General features: G+C 44.9%; 1 protein-coding gene across 2 annotated transcripts in view; it reads left to right on the top strand.

Moving 5' to 3' along the window:
• LOC144936907 (sodium/hydrogen exchanger 3-like) overlaps nucleotides 1–10,993 on the top strand; it is a 127,416-nt gene extending 116,423 nt beyond the window's left edge. Inside the window, exons 15-16 of one of the 2 annotated variants that reach the window (XM_078864122.1) lie at nucleotides 1,687–1,773; nucleotides 8,342–10,993. In XM_078864122.1, coding sequence (XP_078720248.1) covers nucleotides 1,687–1,773; nucleotides 8,342–8,838 — 584 coding nt within the window. In that variant the 3' untranslated portion in view covers nucleotides 8,839–10,993. Of the gene's footprint in view, nucleotides 1–1,683; nucleotides 1,774–8,341 lie in introns of both variants that reach the window. The other variant, XM_078864121.1, reaches the window with a different exon arrangement.
• The last annotated feature ends 4,930 nt before the right edge of the window (nucleotides 10,994–15,923 follow it).

Genomic DNA, 15,923 nt, shown 5'->3' with positions numbered 1-15,923 from the left:
CTTGGGGGCCATTTTAACAACACATTTAAAATTTACGACTGTAGAACATAAAGACAACTACGCACGTATATTTTCAGAAACATTCAGGTTCTGAAGATGTAAAATGTTGCTGCCCGAGCAGGTAGTTTTTTCAGTACAGTTAGTCCATCAGCAGGTCGCGTATGCGGGTGGGCTAAGAGGTCGTTGTTTTCCCACTTCTTCCACGGCATCTGTCCGGAATGGAAGAGTAGACCAGATGCCCTAGAGGTGGGTCTATCTAGAACTTTCTTTGAGTGAAAAGTCATTCCGCCGGCAGTGGCCAGAGCAAGCAATTGCAGGGCCTGCGCCTTGACCATTTTTTTTGTTCTTCTACGGCCATGCCTTTCACGGCGGTGCTCTTTTTTGCAAAAAAAAATTTCCCTGTGAGCCGTTCTCACATATTGGCTCCTAATTTATGGCCTTTCCAAAGAGCGGCCTTGGAAAACATGAGACGTGTACGGTTAGCTCTGGGAGCCGGAAGGGACAGGTGCGATGGCTCTGAAAGCTGTGAATAAGGGAGATCGGTGGGGTTATTTTGGTCCATTTTGGGACCTTGCATGGTGCGAGTGATACCACCACACTTTTATTACGTTTTTGTGTTTACTTTGCATAACAACATCTACTTTTGCTCTGGATTTTAAACTTTTCTGCCTTTGATATCCGATACTTTTATGTCGCGAATTTCCATGTTTCGGTGCAACGAGGTGCTGATGTCTTTCATATCAGTTTTATTTATTTTTGTAGCAGGAGCGAACACCCTCAGAAATCAATGTGTATCTTTTGAATGGAAGACTTGGTTAACCGTAACTGCAGACAACAGCAGCTTAATAAGATAATTTCGTCATGAGGCCTCCTTTGTCAGTACCAAAATATAATTATAGGGTTTTCCCCTTGTAGATGCTTACCCCGAGCCCTCATTACTTTGATAGTGCGTTGTCTTTGAACTCTGCGCCTTTTGGCGTCATTTGGTCGAACACCGTATGAGACTAGGCTCTCAGGAAAGCTGTCTGGTGTGGACTAATCAGTTTCAAGGACAATGCATAAATGATCAGTGTTGTTTTTGGTTTGCATTTTGTGGTTAATGCAGACATGATTCCTTGCAAAAGGTTTCAGTTTTGTCACCAGAAAAAAGGGGAAAAACCCTATTATTAAGATAATTTTGGGCTGGCAATACGAAAACAAAGCTAGGAAACGCAATTTGACTGAATGGCTGTGAAGCTTGGCACAGCATGCTTTATTTTCGTTGCATTGTGAAAATAAATCTATTTGATAGATAACGTTTGTTTATTTTCTCCCCACCAAATCACTATATAATATATGATTGCAAAGCCAAAATAAAAACCAGTCGATCGTGTGGTTTTCCCAACAACACGATGGTGTTCTCAAGCAAAGGGTTCGTGGCGCCAAATCGTGGCAATTTTTCGACGATTTGACACCAGTGCCCCATTTAATTTTCATCATTTTATGTGCAGGTTAAAAAATTAAAGTTACCCCCTTGTTTTGTCAGATGGCCCGTGAAGGTCTAACACTGGGGAAAGTTTTGCCAATTCACGTGAAGTCGTTTTATCCTGAAACAGTAACACCTTTGCCATCACCCCCCCGTGTTGCAACGAGAATGAAGAGCGGGGTGTGTGTGAGGACCTAATGCATAATCGCTGTCTGTAGCAGTGGACTCGGAAGAGGACTCTGACGAAGATGAAGGGATCACGTTCGTGGCCAAAGGGTGCCACCAAATCCTGAAGGACATCAAAAACGGTGCGTCCACTCTTGACACTGCCGCTGTTTCGTTGTGACAGAACGACGACAACAAAACTGAACATGTAAAACCGTGACCTTAAAAAATATCAAAGTGTATCATATGCGATGTGTCAGGCAATGGTCCCTTCTTCTTTTCTCTACATCTCTGGCCTGTGTGCTGTGAAGAGGGCTATTGGCCAAAACGTCTATTATTATTATATATATATTTTAAAGGCCAGTGTTATTGATGAATGCATTGAGTGTTCATTTGTTATTTGCGCTGGTGTACCACTGCCCATGCAGTATCACCAAGTAATTTGTTCACTGTGACATATTTGTGAGATGGCTCTAACACGTCCTCAAAATCATCATCAGTCATGGTCAATCCACTGCTGGATGCAGGCCTCCCCAAGCCATCGCCACAATCTTACGATGTAATAATCCCACCGAGCACCCGCATCCGAGCTCATGTAATCGTCTCATTCTTTGGCTGCCTTTCTATTAAGAATGTATTTTGTTTTTATTCAAATGAACATCAACATTAGTATTTTTTGTAACCGAGTAGGTAAACAAAACGTGTGAACGATTTTGCAAAGAAGATGTAGAATCAATGCAATTTCTCCACTGTGCTTGCGTATTAACTGAAAGCAGGTGCATTCGAATTTTATTATCGGTGTAATTTTTGCGCATTTTGTATTTTATTTGTGTTTTAATTATTTGCATAAAATGTAAGTTCCCCGGGTGGGGGGGAAACAATGGTTTTATGAATATGATTGCCGATGCAGCAGGGGGCAATAAAAACACTTTAAAATTAAAAGGGCTTGAAAAATCCCTAAAGCGTCTCATTACCTCGAAATATGCTTCGGTGTCCCCGTGTACGGTAAGTAATATACTTCCCAAGTAAATACCGCCCCACTTATGCAATTCATCATGTCATAAAAATGTGAACATTAACTTCGAAAGGCCGTTGTTTAAAATGCACGCCTGTGGATTGAACCACCAATATGTTTCATTTAAGCCGCTGCCCATCAGAGCCACAGTGAGACATTCACCCGGCAAACCTGGAACGTTGGGGCAATCGTTGGTCCAATAGTTCCAATCACATGCCAGCGTTGGCTCCGACGTTGCATGTTCACTGGGTTTGGCGCCCGAGGCAAGGTGTTATCCTCGCCCGCTCCTCCACCCCCTCTCCCCCCACCACCACCCTGCCCCCCCCCCACCACTAAAAATTGTAGCTACCAAACCACCACTCGTTTTTTCCTCTTCAATAACCTGCCCGGACCTTGTTGTATGATCGCACTGTAGTTCATTGTATTACACAAAGTCTGTGCGTGGCACGCTGCATCAATATCCAGAACCCCACTACAAACAGAACTCAGGGGCTTTTCCGTTAAACCAATAATGCAGCTTTAATTCATTCTCAGGTTGCAGCAGTGGCGCAGTGCTTAGCAGACTGCACGGTGACTTAGAATGTTTAGAAACATGCTTTTAGAGTTAGTTGGCTGCTATAAATTTGCGCATGATAAGCCACTTTGTTGGGCTATCGTTTGTGGCCAGGTCGCTTCTAAAAAAGAGATATATGACTTAGTGGGCCTCATCAGGTAGATTAGAATATTTTATAGTTCAGTTCCTGGCTGTGGCTAAGATCTGTGACAAGTATGGTCAAACAAACTCTATGACTCAGATGGCATGGGGAGAGGGCCTTCATCCCGCAGCGGATTGATACAAATCTGGACATTACATTACAATTGGTGCTCTTTCTCACCACCTCGTCTCACAATCACCGTAAATGGACAAGGTGACAACTTTGCTAACATTAAGGACATCTGGTAAATAGCGTAATAAGACTCACCTTCTGTGGGCGGATGTGATTGAAGGAAGCCAGTCGTCCTCAGTAATATCCCAATGTACACTATGGGAACCTCATTTGCCAGTAAAAATATGATAATTGATTTTTTACCCTTCTATCTGGCAACAAAACTGACACCTTTTTACAAGGAGTCATGTTTGCATAGACCGCAATACCTGCAGTCATAAATACAAACAAAAGACATAACTCTGATAATGTGCACTGTCCTTGAAGTTGATTGGTCCACACCCGAGACAGCTTTCCTTAGAGCCTAGTCTCACATGGGTTGGACCAGATGACGCCAAAAGGCACACAACTCAAAGAACAATGCACCATCAGAGTATGAGAGCTCGGGGCAAGCATCTACACTATGGGAACCTCATTTGCCAGTACAAATATAATTGATTTTTTACCCTTCTATCTGGCAACAAAACTGACACCTTTTTACAAGGAGTCATGTTTGCATAGACCGCAATACCTGCAGTCATAAATACAAACAAAAGACATAACTCTGATAATGTGCACTGTCCTTGAAGTTGATTGGTCCACACCCGAGACAGCTTTCCTTAGAGCCTAGTCTCACATGGGTTGGACCAGATGACGCCAAAAGGCGCACAACTCAAAGAACAATGCACCATCAGAGTATGAGAGCTCGGGGCAAGCATCTACACTATGGGAACCTCATTTGCCAGTACAAATATAATTGATTTTTTACCCTTCTATCTGGCAACAAAACTGGCACCTTTTTACAAGGAGTCATGTTTGCATAGACCGCAATACCTGCAGTCATACATACAAACAAAAGACATAACTCTGATAATGTGCACTGTCCTTGAAGTTGATTGGTCCACACCCGAGACAGCTTTCCTTAGAGCCTAGTCTCACATGGGTTGGACCAGATGACGCCAAAAGGCGCACAACTCAAAGAACAATGCACCATCAGAGTATGAGAGCTCGGGGCAAGCATCTACACTATGGGAACCTCATTTGCCAGTAAAAATATGATAATTGTTTTTTTACCCTTCTACCAACATCACTTGGACCAGTGCCGTGATTGTTGCAACCACTCATCTGAAAGTCACACACAGTTGGTTGCAACAAATTCCATTAGTTCAGAGAATGCTTATTTCATATTTATTATATTGTGATCTGTGTAATGGGTTGCCAGACCCACATGCACATTGGCACATTTTCAGATATTGTACAATGCAGCGCATATCGTGCATTTGTGATGGGGGTCTTTGTCAGCTCGATGGTTTTGCAGCAGGTAATTACTTTCCTGTAAATGCATTGTGTTTGCCTTCTGCGCAGTGTAACCAATCATTTTATAACAATCCATTGATGTCTTTTCATGTTATGATAGGCAAAGGATGTACGCGTGGGCATACTGCTCATGATTACGGCTTAGTTCTTGTAAAGCTCGTTTCTTGATGCGTTTTTGTGGCTATATGTATCGACGTTCAAGACCATCGGCTTAACGGCTATCAGACAAATATTATCTAGCTGCTTTTTATTTTAGCAAGAGAGTAGCCTGGACAAATTTCTGACGTTCTAAGTCTCATCAGCAATCAGGTTTGTTAAACATAAGCTTGTTTGGTTATTAGAAGAACGTGCCATCTTAGCCATCTTAGCCACCAGGCTGGTGAACCAAAATATTGTAGTTACGTGGAAACACAGAACAGAGTTCTGCTTACAAATGCCCTTAATCATTAGTCATCACGCAAGTGGCGTTTCTGTGGCAGCGAGGGCGAGATGACCAAACCTACGAACAGACACACTGCATTTATACTATGAGACCTCCTTTACCAGTGGCAAAACCTATTACTATATTTTGCCACTGGTAAAGGAGGTCTCATTGTATAAATGCTTACCCCAAGCTCTCAATACTCTGATAGTGCGCTGTCTTTGAGTTGTACGCCTTTTGGCGTCATCTGGTCCAACACCATCAGAGACTAGGCTCTAAGAAAAGCTGTCTCGGGTGTGGACCAATCAACTTCAAGGACAGTGCATATCATTATCATCATCAGAGTTGTTTCTTTAATTTTGTTTGCATTTTGACTGCTTGTGTTGTGGTTATTGCAAACATGATGCCTTGTATAAAGGTGTCAGTTTTTGTACCAGTTGAAAGGGTAAAAACCTATCACTAGACACACTGCATGCAGCGATGGGGCTCGTGGGGGTGTGCAGGCGGTGCAAACTCCACCGGTGGCACAGGCCGGAGTGGTGCAGGTGCCAGTCGATGAAGTGGGAGTTTGGTTGGGGGGGTAATTTTGGCAAGGAGGGCCATCATTTCATTCCTTGAACTAGGGTGCCTCTGGCTATATGTGTGCCGTTATTGCAAACACGCTGGACGCAGCACGGTAGCGGCCAAGACAGTTTAAATTAATGCGTTTATATAGAGGCTAAAGCTATGTGGAATGGCAGTTAAATTTACGATCATCCGCAGCCGCCTAATGTATCTGTCGGGCGATCCCTCCCATTAAACACATTGAGAATGCAGTGTGTGTGAGAGACTGCGTAAGTGCAGAGCCTAATTTGTTTTGTTAGGAGGTGAACAATTGCATGGAGAGCCATGCCCCTTTCCAGCTTTGAACAATGCCAGTATCGAGACAACGAGATAACAATGTGTAGTTTTAGCGGTGGCATTGTTGCACAAGCACAGTTAACGAAACAAACTGAATACGTCCGTAAATGGCACTGCATTAAAATAAATAACTGTATTTTTGGCGACTTTTTGGGCAGCGGAATTTTTTTTATAGCACATGGCTATGAAGGAGGACCATTACTCGATATTTTTGTTAATTACTTTTTTTTTCTTTAAAGGCAGTATTACGGAGGTATATCTTATGCTGTCATTATGTAATCAAATTGATGCCTGTGTTTCCACGTTAAAAAGTGGAATTTTATAGTGCAAAGCATGACATTTGCACATCCATAATGTGTCATTACCTAATGTGTATGTTTTTGTTTCAGTTATAATTCACGTAAATATTACTGCCATTGGAATGGTGGCAATGTGGTTAATGCACCGCTACATGAGCCAGGAAACATTAAGTGTGATTCCCTGCCACGGCTAACACCAGTGCCATCGGGTGGTGCCTGATGTCTGAAGTGGTACTTAGCACTTCACCAACCCGCAGTGACCAACGTGATGAAGTATGGTCAAACAACGACCCATAACCAAACAATCACCACGTGGGAGGAGGTCTTCCTCTGGCAGCAGATTGGCCAACTGCTGTAAATGGGATATCAGGATCTGTGTGTATGTGCAGCATTTTGAGATCTTTAATGAAAGGCTTCTCATACATAGGGTTATCATACTATTTTAGAAAAAAAGTTTTGCTGGCTGGCTTCATACCTGGCTGCCTGGCTGGCCATGTGGGCGGGACGGACGGGACGGACTGTCAGACGGTCCAACGGATGTGCAGGCTGCTATATTAAGAAAAGCTTTCGCTGGATGGCTAGAGGGATGGACGGTCATGTTCAAGATAGAAATAGGTTGCTAGTTATTCTTTAAAAAAAATATTAACTGGGCTGTGTCATGTGAACCCTGAACGGGAAAAATTCCAAACGATTAACAACGAAATCGTACGTACTTGGGAAATTTCAATCTTTGTAACCCTGCAATGTTTCAACAGTAGAAGCAGACCCCTATTATTTTCAGATTCAGCTTCGTGTCATTTTTTTATTTGCTGCCAAAAAAGAGGAAATAAAATGCCGGTTTTCTGCATCCTCTCTCAATGTGCCATTGGCCTTAAAGGAGGTGTGCTCTAAGCAGCTATCCAGTAATCATTTTTGCAAGGGTATGAGACAGCCTTATAACATTCAAGACATTTACAACAAAAGGTTAAGGCATTTTTGAAAACGCGAGAGTGCATTTAAAACATGCAATTTCACATTTTCAGTACAACGCCCTGCATGAATTATGTTGCAAATGGATAACGCCGACGTTTTAGCAAAACTTAATCTAAATGCATCAGAGATGGAGTCGTGAGATTAGTTCATGTGTGGGAGAGAGATGGATTATGGCTTCCATTGCAGGACTGAGGGATGCAAAACACATGTGGAGGCCCTTCATCCAGCAGTGGATAGATTTTGGCTTATGACGACGATCCAATTTCTGAGCAATAGACCTCCAACCAATCTTTTTCCAAGTATTACCTAATTAGAATTCTCAAGTGTAAATACCGCGCCGTAATATTGTCATGATATTAACGATGCTGAAATAGTATTATTATTTCGTTGAATTAGCATTTACGAATCCATTTGAATACTACTATGGTAGTATTCATGCAAGGCATGAGTTTCCATAGTTTTTCTTTACAAAAAGTCAAAACAAAGTGGCTGCTTGCATAATTTTTGGCAGATTTCCATGAGAGTAATGCGCGAGAAAATACTAAGATTCTCAGGGCAGATTTCACAGTGCATTTATCAAGACAACCAAGAGAGTTATGTGCGGTTATATTTTCTCGATAACAGTAAGTATTGAAACATAAGCGTCTATAGGATGCTTGCTTAAATGCCACAGGAAACCAAACTGCTCAGTTTTCCAAGTCTTTTCTCAACCATTCCGATGCCATGCTCCAGTCTAGCCGAGGGCACCCCCAGTTCCAGCTGCCCCCGCGCAGCGCGAGGCGCACTCGGACGCCGTGGCGGTAGTCACACGCTCGGGCATTGCGACGCGGCCGTGCCTCGACCCACGCGACTCACCACGTCGGCACGATGCACCCTGCCCAGGTTCGGTGCCGATGGCCAGCAGCCCCCGGGAGCAGCCGCCCTCTCCGCCGACGCTGTTCGAGCGGGAGCCGCCCTGGCGAGCGCCGGCCCCTCACGGGCAGCTCTCGCCCACGGCCGAAGCCGCCGTGGCCGCCGTGGTGTCGGAGAGCGCCGGCAAGACGGTGCCCACCTGGCACCAGAGCTTCTCGTCCTCCATCGAGAGCCTCAACGGCGCCAAGCCGCCGCCGCCGCCGCTAGCCGTCGGCCCTCGCCCAGAACCACGGGCGGTGCCGGCGCGTTCCAACGGCGACCCCGAGGACGAGGAGGGCGACGGCGCCGTGGAGCGGCAGGAGCGGCAGCCGCTGATGGCGCCGGAGGGCTGCCAGGCGCAGCGAGCGGCGAGCGCGCACCAGTGGCGCTGCCGCCGCTCGCCGAGGACACGACGGGGGGCCCTCCCGGTGGTGCCGGCCGCGGCGCCGGCGGACAAGGCCGGCGGTGAGCACGAGACGGTGCTGTGATCGACGCCGCGGAGCCGACGGGAGACGCTGGCGCCCGTGGGCTCCCCGCGGGAGTCGGGCGCAGGCAGCGTGTTTGCGGTTTCACGTTTGCGGCGATTTTGGTTAATGGGCAACGTCGTGTAGAAGAGGGGTGGATTGAAAGCGCCGTGCAGTCGAGTTTTGTTGGTTTTATTATTGACATCTAGCAGAGTTTGCAGACTGAGTTATTAATTGCAGGAGCACAATGATAATTAATGTGTTGGGTTGCATTCGAATCTGTCAAAATATATGTATGCAAAATTACTTTGTCACTGTAGTAATACTTACGACACATTTATATTCAAATCAAGATTGTAGTAATACTAATAATAACGTACATTGCTCTATCTGCTCCTGGATCAAATCTCCCCGTGCCATTTTAGTCATTGAGGTTGTCTGATCATACTTCGCCACGCTGGTTTGGTGATGATGGGAGGACAGGAGCAGTACATATACATATCACTCACCACTGATGTTAACCGTGGCCGGGAGTCAAACTCAGGTCACGAGGCTTATAGTATAGTCTGCTGTCCTCTTTATTTATAATACACGCACACACATAATAAACACACACATACGCGTTTGTTTATATGAATGCAGTAAACATGAACGCAGCATATGTTTTGCATCTGTATGCTATATATTCTGAATGCTCATAATGTATATATGTGTTTTAAAGAAAACGTATTTTGAAAAGGTTTCAGCCAATATGGTTATTACGTGATGCTTTTTCGACTATTACTTTAAAAGTAACTAGAGTTAAGGTTAACATTTACGTTTAGACAGTACCGTGCACAATGTATCACCTTTGAATGTACATTGTATTTGCTTTACGATAAATCCTGGCACCCTGTCGGTTCTCTTAACATAGTGCCTTAGCAATACACTTACAATGTGACTCGTTACAATAGTGTCAGATCGTGAACTGCTCACTCGGCAATTGTCGTTTGTAGAATGCGCCGTGTGATGTTGGAGGTTCGGATGTTAACTGCGGGAATGGTCCGTTGATATCCGGTGACTCATATTCTTTGGGTCTTTCGGTAAAGTCACGTAGATTGGTTCAAAGAAAATAACAAAAAACGAAAAAAATGACGACGGCTTTCGTTGCGATCGAAACGTCGTAGTTTTTTATTTTTTTATTTTATTTTCTTTGAACCTATCTACGTGACTTTACCGAAAGACCCAAAGAATATGAATTCTTGTCGTCACGAAAGCTTTACGTCAAGATTTATCCGGTGACTCGTTCAACACGCTCTGAAGGTTTTTAAATTGTGGCTTTGGTAAATGCACACATTGTGAAACTCCGCGATGGTAAATCTGTATTTTATTAAAATCCCTTTTGAGTTTTTTTTCTTCCACATTCATCAATTGGCAGACGAAATAAACTAAGCGACGTACATTGGCATCCAGCCTGCCACAGCGTTCTGAAATATCTTATTGCACGCATTCGCTGTGCGTAACACTTTTTTTTGAATAATAAAGGGTTTTGGGTTAGATCGCGTAAGTATAAATGTGTCGTAACCCTCCACCACCCGACACAGCCAGCAAGGTTTGTTGCGTAAACAAAACGCGCCAATTAGTTACTACTTCAGCCCACCGGTGTGTTGGAGAGTAAATCCACAACATTTACAATTTGAGTAGTACGACGTTTCGCTGGTAATTACATCCAGCATCATCGGGCGATTTGCCAGAATCGTGAAGCAATAACTTACGGAACTCGATGGTTGTAGCTGACTGGGTATGGATGTTGAACTTTTTTCGCACGGCCCGTAGCCATCCGTGCTAATTCGGTGGTGCGGGTAAGAGCATATGTCAAACTAAAACCTCGGGTTTTGTTTCTGGCCAAGAAACAGCAACATTTATCTCAATCAATTTGTGAGTCAATTTCAAAACAAAGAGTTAGCCGCTACCTAAACACGAGCACATGCAACATGGCACCACACACACACACATTGCAGCTCTATACCGCAATACGTTATCATTTAGAATAAAACCTCGGTGTGGTTGTGAAAATCGTTGTAACGGAATTGTCGGGACAAGTGGGAGGTTGCTGACAGACGTAAAATAAAGTGAATGGCAAACGCAACGTCTGCTGCTGTTGTGGTCGTGCTAGAAACGAGAAAGCCACTGCCAGACTTGCCCATGTCTAATGACCGCTCGTCCCCATCATCCATTCCCGGCTCCGTTGAAAAAAGAAGAAAAAAAAACGACGATGACGACGACGCGTCATGCTGCGAAGCTGTACGGCACTCACAAGGTGAAAAGTCGACAGCACTCGGACAGGATGTCTGTACATCTATCATGTCCACTATTACAGCATTACAGTTAGGCAGCAGTTTGAGATAGGTCATTCTTTCATTCATTTGGTGCCCGTCATGCCAACTGAGAGAGATCAATGACGACCGTTAAGGTCATTAACAACAACAACCGCAATTCGCCACTAAGTGGCGGTGGCGTCACCACGACGCTTGTGCCAGGCCATGTGCACCTTGAGGCCACGTGAAGTGTCGAATGCCCGCTGGCAGGAGGTCACGGGGCAGACCCAGGTGCCACAGGTCGACTGACTGAGACGACTGGCTGATACACCACCTGTGCCCCCTACTGTGCCAACTTGCTGTGCTTTAGCTACCCGGCGCTCCACTCGTTGTTGTGAGCGTCGCTCCTCTGCCCGCCGTTGTTGTTGGAGGGCTAAGGTCATTAAAACCACACACACACACGCACTGGGCAGCAGTATAAGCGTTATCATGCGAGTCTCTTCCCTCTATACATCCACATTTCTGCCAATGCGTCGGTGATGCACATCGCATCGAGATTTGAGAAAGGCCAAGGGGTTCAGCCTCACCTCGGTAGCGATTGTTTGGAATTTTTCTGTTAAGTGCTTTTGAAAATCACTCAAGCTTTTGAGTAAAAAAAGGAATATATAATTTTGGCAAATATTCCAACCACGCAGTTCGCTGATTAGATATTTGTTTTTTTCTGCGCGATATGAACCTCATGGCGGCACCCCGGGGTCCCGAATAAAAGTAAAAATCATATTTAATTATTTTTTTTGGCAACGCCGTCCCACCGCACACATAAACACCGAGACCAGCTACCTGGCGCGGATCATTCTGTTGTCGTCCAAGCGCAGCGAGGACGAATGCGCAGAAGAAACACAACTTTGATTAGCGCATCGTCTAGAGCTCGTCGAGAGGAATAGATCGCCGTATCGTTCGCCTTCAACAGACATTAAAATGACGTCGCAACGCAGTGTATGTGAAAGCCGGGGGCTTATGGGACCCCGGGGTCCTGCCATAAGATTCATATATTGAGGGTCTCCCTTTATTATACAAGTATTTTTTTGCGTGTGTGAAAAATTACTTGTTTTTGCAAGATGAGCATTGGCAAAATAGGTTTACAAAAAGTTTGTTGTAGCTTGCTGACTCAACAAAACACATTTGGGTCACGGTTATGAGTGACTTATTTTTAAATTCGCCTTGCTGTGGGCGGGTTATGTTCTCAGAAAAGTGAAATGCTCTTAAACTCTGAAAGGCACCCTAAACCCGATACAGCACTTTGGGTGAGACAACGTAAATGATCTGGCCAAATTTTTGTTGCGTTACCCTCCACTACCCAAACGTAGCCGCGTAACAAGCGATTAACAACACGTTGGTTGCTTTCAGCTCACCCGGCAAGTTGACAAAGAATCTCAAGCACATTAATAAATTATGTGAGCAGTTCTTCAACTTACCGGTGAGCGGAAACAATAATAGCTGGCGCGTTAAATGCTTTTTAAAAACAAAGAAATATTTATTTGGGCACGTCTCGTGTTAGAGGGTAATGCGGAAAATAAATTGTCCATAGAATAACCTGTGGCCTAACCCAGAAATCAAGTATAAATCGTGATATTGGCGGCGAAAACCCACGTGGTAAGTACTTTCTAGTGCACATGTTGAAGCTGTTCTGGCAGTTGTAACTCTTAGCAACAACTATGGACCACTCATTACATACAGAGAGAGAGCAGCATCTCTAATTCCTCTATCGGGTTTTAAATCTATTATTGCGCTACTTGGACCTGCAATTACTTGTGAAATGGGTGATGTGTAGTCTCCGCTTGTTTGGAAGGCTCATTCAACCCACGCATCCTTTACATTCTACCCAGCCTGCACGTTTATTTCACATATTCAGAGCTACTCTTTGTTCCAATTCACTCTGCATTTCCAATTATAAACTAACAAGCTCTCTCCCTGAAAATTCGTAATTGGCAGCAATTGTAGAATACAGTAATATGTTAACACAGCTGGAGTTGCCTTTATTTATCTCTCTATTGCCATCAGAACATTCTTTCGGAAGGCGTTTGGAACAACGTACTGACAACGATCTCTGATCAGAGCTTCTTTAGACTCATAGAGTGGTCTCTTGTGGTTGGGTCTTTTGGCAACGGACTGGCAGGTCAAGTATATGACCGCGTGGTCTTGACTGACAGATCGGGCTGCTGTCAGCAACATTATGTTAACAGACAATTCCACAAATATATTTTGTATCTTCGAAAATGCAAGAATGAGTTATAGCAACGATTAGGAAAGCGCTTTGGCAAGTTCCTCAGGCAGGCTAACGTTGATTTTTCGAGTGAGCCAGATGTGTGGAGATGTACCCCTAAAACTATACAAGGCAGGCAACATCAACAGCCGCCATTCACCACTAAGTGGCAGTGACGTAACCACGGTGATTGTGCCAGGCTCAGTGCACTTTGAGGCTACGTGAAGTGTCAAAGGCTTGCTGGCAGGTCATCGGACAGACGCAAGTGCCATGGGTCAACTGACTAAGATGATTAATAATATAGGTTTTTGGGTCAGATCGCGTTATTTATAAATGTGTCGTAACCCTCTATTTAAGACCGGAAGCAACAGGAGAGCTTCACCATTCTTGCCCGATGAAGCTGATTATCAGCGAAACGTCGTACTCAAATTTTTAAATGCTGTTGATTCTTTCTTCAACACACCGGTGGGCTAAAGAAGTGAATTATTTTGTCCTTTGAAAAACGTGACACATTTTGTACTGTTTGGCCGTGTCGGATGGTGGAGGGTGACGACACATTTATAAATAACGCGATCTGACCCAACAACCTATATTATGAATAAGCCTACTCCGTGTTAAACTGACTAAGATGACTGGCAGATGCGCCACCTGTGCTCCCCACTGTGACACCTTTGTTGCGTTTTCGTCGCCCGGCGCTGCGCTCTTTGTTGTGAGCGTCGCTCCTTGACAATGTGGGCACACACACACACACTGCTTTCTTTTGTCGTGGGGACCGTGTGGAACGGGACAAAACCAAGGTGTGAGGTTTAAACACTCGGGGTCAGTGCCTTGCTCCGGTGCATGTGTAGTGGGTTTGAATTAGGTGCACACACACACACAGCTTGGAGGCAACACTATTTATTAAAACGGTAAGTAATATAACACTGTACATGAGGTGGTGACCACCTTCCTCAACTCACTAACACTCTGGGACACTACACAGAGTGGACCAGGCAGGCAATGGGCTGCCTGGTCCAGGACGACGACCCGGGACTTGAGGACCGATGATGTCGTCTTCACTTCGGAGTTCAACAGCCCCGCTCTGCGTTCACACCACGCTTATATCCGCTCCGGCGTGGCCTGGGCGGCCCTCCCCCACCTCTGGGAAGGTCCGGGTCCCTCCACCACGTGACCCCCCCAGGCACCCCCTTGGGGCCGCCAGCCCTAGTACGGGCCAACACAGTAGTGACGTCCTATGTCACTACACATACATTCGCAACACGATGCCTCTACGGTTGGCACATCATGAAGATAATTATAATCGCACATCCCAGTGTGGCTCCACAAACAAAATGCGCAAGATGAATTGCCACATCAACTTCTGTATGGATGCTATTTTTATTCCCGTTGTACATGTTGTGCTGAAAGAGTTGGTAATTTATTCCAATGGAAATATTTGAAGCTAAATCCATGCCCATTGACATATTACATACGCACTGGGCATTAACCAATATAGGGTCAGGTGGTTTAGGTGTTGCATAAAAAAGGGGCCCCATGTGACAAAGTGCACCTGGATGGATCTGTATCGTCTGTAAGATCAAAATGTTATATCTAATTTCGCGAGACCATAACCAATTTGCGTAGTTGAGCTACGAAATACACGTGAATATGGGGCTCCTTTGTTGATAATAATTTGTAGGGCAGTTGCAGCGACTGGGCAAAAGCTGTGGTGGAAGGTGTGGGATGTCTTTAATAGAGAGATTTGGGTGGGACATTTTTTTAGGACTCGAAAAGGGGATTTGGTGGAGGACGAGTGGAATAAGGATGAGCGGAACGGTTTTGATTTAAGCTCGTATCCGTTACCTTCAAGCGGCGGATGTCTCGAGATATGCTTACCCTTAGGCTGGTTTGTGCGAGCGGTTCTGCTGAAATGCACATATGCTGCTCGTGAGCCGCTTTTGTGGAGGGAGGCAAGGGGTGCTCCCGAGGACACGTCTCGCATTCACTGTAGGTGCGAAACGGGCTCAAGGCAGACGCTTGCTTGCAAGGTTGCTCCAAAGCGCGTGTCGTAAAGCAATTGCAATCAGTTTCAAACAGACCGCAAAGGTAACCGGCTCCAGTCTTTTGATAGTTGACAATTTGCGCTCCAACGCAGGAAACATACTCACCGGCACGCTCGAGTGGACTGCTTAGTTTGTACTCAAAGATTTTTCTGGAAGATTTCACTCCGCTTGTGCCCTCTGCATATTGAATGCAGCGTCCGCGAAAGTGTGTGCGATCCTTGCGCGCAGAGACATTGCAGCAACTGCAACTTTATTCGTGAGCTGTTCTCAAAGACGACCCTATAAACGAGTCTTACTTGAGGGAATGTTTTTCAATTTTGTGTGGTTTTTAGTAGAGTGTTCAAATAACTGTGTTTCTCAAGCCGTCGGTATTTCGTGAAAATTATTTGAAATTATTAGTCGTTTAATTTGTTTGAATTAAAGTGGCAAAGTAAATAAAAAATGCCCGCGTAACAAATACATACATTTTTACTCATTAACTCGGGGCATTTTCTGCCATTCTACGCT

The sequence above is a fragment of the Lampetra fluviatilis genome, chromosome 17 (assembly GCF_964198595.1).
Source record: "Lampetra fluviatilis chromosome 17, kcLamFluv1.1, whole genome shotgun sequence".
Lineage (NCBI taxonomy): Eukaryota > Metazoa > Chordata > Hyperoartia > Petromyzontiformes > Petromyzontidae > Lampetra > Lampetra fluviatilis.
The sequence above is the reverse complement of the archived record's forward strand: the minus strand, read 5'-3'. Positions and strand labels throughout refer to the sequence as shown.